The 8866-nt window shown below is 34.8% G+C and overlaps 1 protein-coding gene and 1 long non-coding RNA gene across 2 annotated transcripts; one reads left to right on the forward strand and one right to left on the reverse strand.

Annotated features, from left to right (window-relative positions):
* Positions 1-1303: 1303 nt before the first annotated feature.
* On the reverse strand, positions 1304-2378 carry LOC147523161 (uncharacterized). Its single transcript, XM_086569676.1, has 2 exons — positions 2040-2378; positions 1304-1360 (listed from the first exon to the last, which is right to left on the reverse strand). The coding sequence occupies exons 1-2, from the start codon at positions 2376-2378 to the stop codon at positions 1304-1306; spliced, it is 396 nt and encodes a 131-aa protein (XP_086425802.1).
* Positions 2379-6459: 4081 nt separating this feature from the next.
* LOC147523162 (uncharacterized) lies at positions 6460-8196 on the forward strand. The gene is made up of 3 exons (XR_015196055.1): positions 6460-6723; positions 7196-7306; positions 8149-8196. It is a non-coding gene; the product is annotated as an uncharacterized LOC147523162 (long non-coding RNA).
* The last annotated feature ends 670 nt before the right edge of the window (positions 8197-8866 follow it).

Here is an 8866-nt window from a genome sequence, read left to right on the forward strand (position 1 = left end):
GGGTTTCTTCCTTTCCAAAACAGAAACCACACATGGTATCTGTATTTTTTATCCTCTTCTATATTTTCTCTCCATTAGGCAGAATGTTCATATACATCTTCCATAAGAACACTTGTTCTCTAGCGGCTACATTTGCTTTCCAAATTCTTCTAATAGTTTTAGGTTGGAAAGTTGAGTCACAAATTTCCCATTCCTTAGCTTTTAGCATGTTGTAGACAGATTTGACAGAGAATTTACTCTTAGTGTCAGGCCACCAAGTTAACTCATCATCCCCTCCTTCTTGGGGTATGATATGTGTCCCTTTAATAAGCCCAGCCACTACCCATTGTAATTTGTATAAAAGCAATCTGTCGTGTTATTCATAATTTCCTTTATAGTGTTAAGCATTGATCATATCTTTAGAAGAAACTCGGAGCGGCACCAGATCTACTGAAAAGCAGAAATTTGTAGACTGGAGATATGATGCACGTACGACAGATTCAACCATAACCTATTGTTGCGTTCTGCCATCAAATTTTCCAACCTCAACATGCCTTTAGGCTTTAGCTTAGTAAACTCTCGATAAGTGTCACTAGAAATATTCTTGTTACTTCGACTATGTCAATCTATTATTTTCATTTGTATTTGGTATTATCTAATCATTCATGCCTACTTCCTTTTGGTTAACCTCTTTGTGTTCGTTTCGTGAAGGAAAACCTCTGGAGAATTTACCGATTGTGTAACTCAGTCTTGACAGGCTAATCGATCAGACCATTTCAGCTTGTTGCAAAGTGCAAACAGTTTGATAATATAGTGTTACTTCGTAAACAGGCAATACAGAGCTCGGGACCTAAATATATATACTACGCTAGAAGTTTTATGATCCATTTTACAAGTAGTTCATCTTTCTCTTCAGGCAGAATTAGAAGAATTCTCCACCTTAACATCTAAAAGTTGATCAATAGGTTCTGGGATCTGCTTCTCTTAATACACTAGCAAACAAAGCCTTGTACCAACTCAGATATCCACTTCATATATGCTGCCAATACTTAAAGTTTCCATCAGTTTTTTTCCTTAGTTCTCATCATATATTTATTGTCCTCACATTCACTTATAGCCATTATTTGCATGTTCTGCACTTCCCAATTTCTCATGCATTGTACTAAAAGTTTCTTGTAACCAAGTGAGTTTCATACCTCATACACATGGCCCATCCGGCCATCCTCACACCAAACTGGCTTGGTGGATGATTATATATACAATTATACATTCATGCAATCTTTAGAGTTTAGACTATACAAGAAAAGCTCGCAATTTAATGGGCTCAACCATTTGCATTTTTGGATCTTTTCAGACCAACATCATCTACTTTCCCAACCACCTGAACAGCAGAACAGAATTTATTTATGTATTAGAAGGTTAGGATGATGCAAAACAAAAAATCTATTTAGACTCCCTTAATAATTCTCTATGAACTCCACATCTTATATGGTATTCAAATTATATTTCTCTTTCCAAAAATCAAAAAACAAAAATAGAAACAAATAAACAACTAATAACTTACCCAATTAAATAACTAAAACTCAAAATAGTAACAAATAAATAACAAAAAACTTAATTATATTTCCAAAAAAAAAAATTATTTCCACGCTTATCATAATTATTTGTAAAATTCGTTTTCATTCATTATCAAAACAAAAAAATCACTTAAAAAAAACACCCAAACAAAAAGTTAGGTGTCCTAAAAAATTCACCTTCCTCATTCTTAATCTTCTCTCTCTCTTTTTCTTCTCAAAAAATTTCACTTTTTATCACTTTGTTTTGGTTTATATTAATTTAGAATGGTTCTCTATCTATTGACTTGAACAAATAGTTTTTTTTTTTTTGCTCGGTAAGATTAAAATTTGATTAAAAAGGGAAAAAAGAACAGTACAAAAAGATTAGTAGGAACAACAACCTGCACCCCACTAAGATTCAAGCTAGATAATCCTAACTACTACCATTCATAAACGTACATGGTGTAGCAATCACACGAACCTAAAGAACCTCTGAAAAGGTACTTCATATCTATGTAGCCAAGTAGGTTTTCCATCAGTAATGATTGCTTCATTGATTGGTAGAGCAGCTCCTTTTTTGGACAGCACATCTGCAGTGATATTGCACTCTTTCCAGATAGAGGTTATCTTCCAATCATGAATCTTATTCAAACAATTCTGCCATCTTGCTTGTAGCTGCCAAGGGAGATTGCCACTTCTGAAAGTTGTTGCTGCCGGTTCCAAGTCAGTTTCAACCCACAAGTTTACCCATCTCTTCATCACTGCTCGCTCAAAGCCTTCAAGGATCGCCATACATTCAGCTCGATAATTGGTTCCAGTGCCGATATTCTTAGCGAAGGTCATCTTAACAAATGGTTCATATGTATGGTTGTATATATAAATATCAAAAAATATAATGATTTGTTTCGCACTTGGGCCTTTTTTTTTTTTTTTTTTGTGGTATTTGTGTGGAAATATATGTAAGTTTTTATTTATTTATTTGTTACTATTTTTTGTATTAGCTATTTAATTAATTAGGTAAGTTATTTATAATTAATTTGTTTATATGTTTGCTTTTTGGAAAAGGAGAATAAGATTTGATGTCTAGGAAATGGAGTTATAATGAGAGTGTAGAACTACTCTACGCAAAATGAAGTCAATTTTACCAAAAATCAGCTATACTCTGTCTTATATTAATGAGAAACAAAGTTAAGGAAAAATGCGGACATGCGCTGACTAGATCCTTATATGCTCAACATTTTATGTCCTTGTTTCCAGGCAACAAAGGGTCTTTCAAAGTGTGGAGTGTACATCTATAATGATGATATATGATGGAACGTAACTGTAGAAAAACAAAAAATGCTCCATAAGGAATCCTTTGGCACCTCGATGAAAATAATAGAAGCAAATGACTTTGCCATTCTTGGAAGAAATGGTCCCCAACAGTTGCTTGTTATGGTGGTTAAGACAGTTCCATGGACTATCTTATAAACTTTTCCTGAGGGAATGAAAGAACATGCATTTTCTAAAGTAGATCGATGAAGAAGAATTTTCAACTTTTTCATGAAAGCCTGTGGACTCGAATTTCACTGGGCCCAATAGATTGGCAACAGAACCATCAATCCATCATGTACACACCAATCAGGAACACACATCCTCTACGAAAAATTTGTCTGCCATGGACAAGCGACAAGAGAAGTTAGGACCCTTGACACTGAATGTTTCTCGCTGATCAGATTTTTACAATTTGACGTTCATTGGTGCTAAATTACTGTGATTCTCATTGTGTTTTACTACTGGCCTGGCAACAAGAAACTGAACAAATAATTCGAGTATCATGATATGGAACTATGGAAGTAGTACGATTCGGAATAAAATGGTCACAAGCTAAAAGGTTCTTTGGATATGTCCTCCCCCCAATAACAATAATAAAGTGCTCTAAAATATTGCTGAAAAATATGTTTGTGTGTACATATTTTAGCAAATTAATATGTGACACATGACAACATTTTTCTATTGTTCGGATATAGTTTTAGTATGGGTAGGATGTACCAAAACACACTTCAAGTTCAAGTCCTGAATAACTCATTTCCTAGGTTCAAAAGTGAAATAAGAAAAGGAGGTTCAGAACTAGTTAGAGTAGAGGTTTGGAGAACAAGGTTCGAAATTGGTTAGAATAGTAGGTTCGGAAAACCACTTCCTGACTAGGAACTCCAACTCCGGAGTTCAAATACTCAAGCTTGGAACTCCAGCTCCTACTCCAAACTTAAACAAGTTTCCTTGTTGTTTAAGTCAATAGAAGAGACCTATTGGCTTAGGAAACATTAATTAGCTTCTAGAAGAGTCTGGATAAGACTTAATAAAATGTTATTTTCTAGTTAAACTATAATTAATTACTTAACTCATAAGTAATTATGGAAACCTAATCTATTTTTATAAATATTATAGTTGAACTACGTTTTGAGTTTGATTAATCTTCACAGTATATATGTAGGTAGCCATTAAAGAACGTGGTTCAATTCATCATATTCTATATCTCTTCTTCTTCTTGATTTGATACTTCTCATTATTCTTTGATCATCAACAAAATACTTGTGTTTCTAGATTAGAAAAAGTCATCACACAATTGGTGTCATCTGTGGAGAACTATACATAATTGATTTGATTTCTTGGTCGAAATTTTTCGGTTCTAGGTTCTCTAACCCAAGGACCAAAATATCAATATCGGTGAATATATCGATGTACCCAAAAACCGATATATATCGGATATATCCATTTTTTGTGACCAGCCCAAACTATTTAAAATATCAAAAATATCGGATATATCAGAAATATAATATCGAAAATATCAGAAATATATCGAAAATATATTGGAAATATCATATTTATATTAAAAAATGGTCAAAAAGTCAAACGATATATATCGTATATATCGATTATATCGGCGATATAAAGTTTTATATCAGAAATTTCGATATATATCGGAAAAAAAAGGTTCAATATTCGGTGGATATATGTCGGATTATCGATGTCGGTGTACCAAAAAAACGATATATATCGGCGATATATTAGATATATCGGCGATATTTTGGTCCTTGCTCTAACCCACCAATTTTTCTTGGGCTTTTTGTTCTTTAAAAAAAAATTATTTTCTTCACTTTGATTCAAAATCATGGTTACTACAATAGCCAACGCAAATCAAGGTAATTAGGAGAATAATGAGATCAATAACCCACATGTTATTGATCAAATATCAAAGATAATCTAGACATAGAGGAGCTCGTCGTTTTGGGCAATGGCATAAAGAAGATGGGCCTAACAACGATACTCTCCAATCTGCCATAACTAACCAAGCCAACATGGATGGTGTGATGGCTGAACGCGGTTGACAGGTGGCTCGTTTGCATTTTTTTCCAAGACTAACTACTATCGCACGAAAGAGGGTCGTTCACCTCCAAGGGTGTTGCCTGCTGATGGAAACTTGAGGGGGGCAGTTCCAGCCACCAAGTCCTAAGGGTTACGTCCTTATGCCTTGTATCCCTTACTTCGTTGATTGGGTACCATAGCGATCAACCATATTCATATTATAATCTGGAATTGGATCCAATCCGACACTCGAGTTCACACAGAACTGACTTCTCTTGGTATTCAAGTTCTTGAGGTACTAGGGATGGACGTCCAAATGTGTTTGCCCCGGAATCCACAACTCTCAAGGTCACCCTCGGTACGAAGAAGACTTTCAGTTCCAAGGGAACCTTCATTGCCTCAGAATCCCTCAGTTCCCCGATCCAGTTTTGAAAACTCTTCCACTCGATCTTGGGAACTAACCAGAACCGCATTATCATCGAGATAATAACTACAATAGTCTAGGTCCGAGGTGCAACAAAGAGAGAACTCCTGCTCATGAATCGACTACTCTTGCGTAGCTCAAGGCGCAAATACTCTAGGAACTGCAAGGTTCGAAACTGACCAAGATGGATGAGTCGGTCGTTCAGTTTGCAATCGAATGAGACATTAGAAATCCTTTTTCACGACATGTTATGAGCAAATAGATACATTCCCCATGATTATAAACCACCAAAGTTCTCTAAATTTAATGGGAAAAAAAAATCTAATCTCTCATGTGCTTGGTTATCATCAAGCAATGGTGGGTCGTTCCAAGGAAGATCATTATTTGTGTCGATACTTTGCTTCAAGTTTGACAGCCTCGGCACTCATCTAGCACACAAAGGTGCCCAGGGGCAACATTCACGAGTTCAACAATCTATCCAAGAGCTTCGTTACAAAATTCAGCTGCAACCAGCACCAAGACTGTTGACTCACTATTTGACATGAGGATCCGAAATGACAAGTGTCTCTGAGATTACACCAAAAGATTTAATGAGGTTCAATTGCATGTTTACAACGACGTCAATGAAACCCTCGCCATATTGGCTTTTATGAAGGGATTGGATCCTTCTTCTAGTATATACACGTCCTTGAAGAAAAATAACACTACTAAAAAAATGACTTTTTATGACGGCTATTTTTTTTTTACCTTGACGACTTTCGTATAAGCTATCATTATATGTATATCAAAATTAACTTTATGACGCTTGATGTCAAATGTTGACGGTTATAGAATACCCATCATAAATTTCTTGACCCTTTTTTATTTAAGTGTCAAGGTTGTGTCTAGCAATTGTATACCTACCATTTAGTTTATGACGCTTGATGTCAATATTGACGGTTATAGGCGAGCCGTCGTAAGTTTTTTGACTCTTTTTACGGAAGTGTCAAGTTTGACGTCTAGTTTATGAGTTCTATTTTACAAGCGTCAAGTCAAAATTTGTCTAACTTTATTCATTAGCAAGACCGGTTAATGGTTTAATTAAAAAAAAAGTAAAAAAAAAAAAAAAAACTCTAAAAAGAACACCCATTGTGACTGGTAGAGTGAACCATATTGAACAGGGTTAAGTCTCGGGTCAGTAACTCAGTATAGCCTTTTCCTTTTTAGCCAGTATACGTATATCCAATTCTTAAAAAACCAAAACTCTCGATCAAAATTGAAAAACCAAAATATATCTAAAACCCTAACTAATACTGGAGAAAATAGAAACCGATATGGATAAAAGATTTCCCGGCTCGATTTGGCAAAGTGAGAGGGAAGCAACTCCATTTTTACTCTCTCCATTTTAAGTGCTCTGTCCATCACTGAAGCTTTGAGAAGGTATGCTCTTACTTTCCCAGTTTAGTTTATTGTATCTGATAACGTAGTTCTAATGGGGGTTACAAAAAATGGGTTTGTAGTTTAATAGGGTTTCATAAAATGGAATTAGATAACTTAGTTTTGTTGTGAATGTGGGCTTCATTTACTGTTATGGTTGTTCTTCATTTTGGTATTGCAATATGTTCTTAAACCAATTGTGGTTTTCTGGGTTTGGGTTTGTAAGCTAGTTTTCATCTTCATCCAGTCGGGGTTTTGCTGAGATATAATTTCGTTAACATTTAGAAAAACTCAATTTCGACTATCAATGTGAATACATAACTTTTGATTAATGCCTTGTGGAGTAAAGAGTTTGTGATATTAGTTCATTTCTGTATGGATTTTTTTTTTTTTTTTTTTTTTTTGTAGTTTACTTGTTTAAGAAAATTTTTTCGGAAAGCGAGTGATTCTTCTTTGTGTGAATTTATATCTTCAGTGCCACAAAACAAGGTGGAAACATTGGCTTTGAATGTAGAAAGAATGATCTTCAACTCGTCAACCCGAACAATTTATTATGGGATTGGAGATTGGTTACCCCGCGAAAGAGGTAAAAATTCCTGCTTATTTTCACTCGGATTCTTGTACTGAAAATACATGGGTTTTCTGTTATTGTACTAAAAATTCAATGGCCCCTCACTTGAATGCCCAGTGTGTGAGTTAGATTCATAGATTGTTGACCTATTGTGCGAAAAAAATTATATTGCAAAGTGTGAGTTAGCGATATTTTGTTGTTCATAGTAAGAGTTAAATCTCGGTAGATAGTCCTGCCACTAAAATCTCTAAATTTTTTACTGACATGCACTTTGTTCTGTCCTCACAAGGGACTGTTGTTGTCTGATTTTTATTTCCCACTCATGTAACTGAAGTTTCTTTCTTGTTATTTTCCAAATGTGAGGATCTCCCTCAGACACTCACAACACTTCCTTTTTCTTTGACCCAACTTATACTCTTGTATCAGTTTCCCAATTATTATAGTTTACTTGTCAGGAAGAACTTAGTTGAGATTTTCCACCTACATACTTTCCAAGTGAGATTCATAGATCATTATAAAAACTGATTGGACAGAAGCTTGTATTACTTTGAGTGATTTTGACTTTCTAGTGTGAAGTAATAGATTGGACAGAAGCTTGATAGGTATTTATGTTGATTTTATCTATGATTATTGTGTGGTGTATTTATTGATCTCTTAACATTTAAATTTAGTTTAGTTGTCAAGGTCATGGTCTGCCCATTGCTTAAGTTGTAAACATTATGCTCCCACAAATCACAAAGCTTTGTAATTTTGATTATTCTCATATTAGCTCTCACTAACATAACTAATAATCTTGAAGCGATTATTTTTATTTTTATTTTCTTAAAGAAATTAATAACTTTTTTTCTAACCATTAGGAGAAGAGTAAGTTATAATCTGCACAAAGGGCAAAGGGTAAGTATAATTGTCGAGTTAGTAGGCTTGGATATGCTGGTTTGACGAATAAGATGGTAAGGACTTGTACAACTATTTTAAATCTTAGTGTACATAGTAAACCATAACAAATACTTCATAACTATTTTTTTTTTGTATATCTCATTATAGCAAGAAGAGTTAGGAGAATCATTTGATGAGGAAGATAGAGCTGGCATGTGTCTTTTAGTTCGACATAACAAGAATGGCAAATACTTTAACGATATGATGATACAAGGTGGCAGAAAAAATTGTAAGTTTTGAGCTATACTAGCACGGGTAATAGACTAAATTACTAATGTCACAGTCCACCTGAAGTCTAAATATCACCAACCTTGTAGTCACAGTGGTCTAGAGTGAATTTTAACTAGATTTTGTAAATTGAGGTTTGGTGTTCCACCCCATAGGCTAATTTCAAGTACTTTCAGGCCAATTTTAGGCTGTGTTCAACATCTCACAGGCCAATTTCAGGCCATGTCAAACCCTTATCAATCCATAACAGGGTAGTATCAAGCTCAATCAGACCATTCTATGCCAATTTCAGACACTTTCAAGCTATGTTCAACACCACCCCACAGGCCTATTCTAGCCCATGTTAGACCCTGTTCAGTCCTTAGCAGGTCAATATCAAGCTTAACCAAACCATGTCCCTACAATTCAAGG

Source organism: Coptis chinensis, chromosome 1 (assembly GCF_015680905.1).
Source record: "Coptis chinensis isolate HL-2020 chromosome 1, ASM1568090v1, whole genome shotgun sequence".
Lineage (NCBI taxonomy): Eukaryota > Viridiplantae > Streptophyta > Magnoliopsida > Ranunculales > Ranunculaceae > Coptis > Coptis chinensis.

Bases quoted from the DNA above. Each gene is read 5' to 3' on its own strand.
- LOC147523161 (XM_086569676.1), bottom strand. From the start codon at position 2,378: ATGACCTTCGCTAAGAATATCGGCACTGGAACCAATTATCGAGCTGAA. The intron at 1,361-2,039 runs GTACCTTTTCAG...TCTGCTGTTCAG, and splicing joins CTTGGCTACATAGATATGAA to GTGGTTGGGAAAGTAGATGA.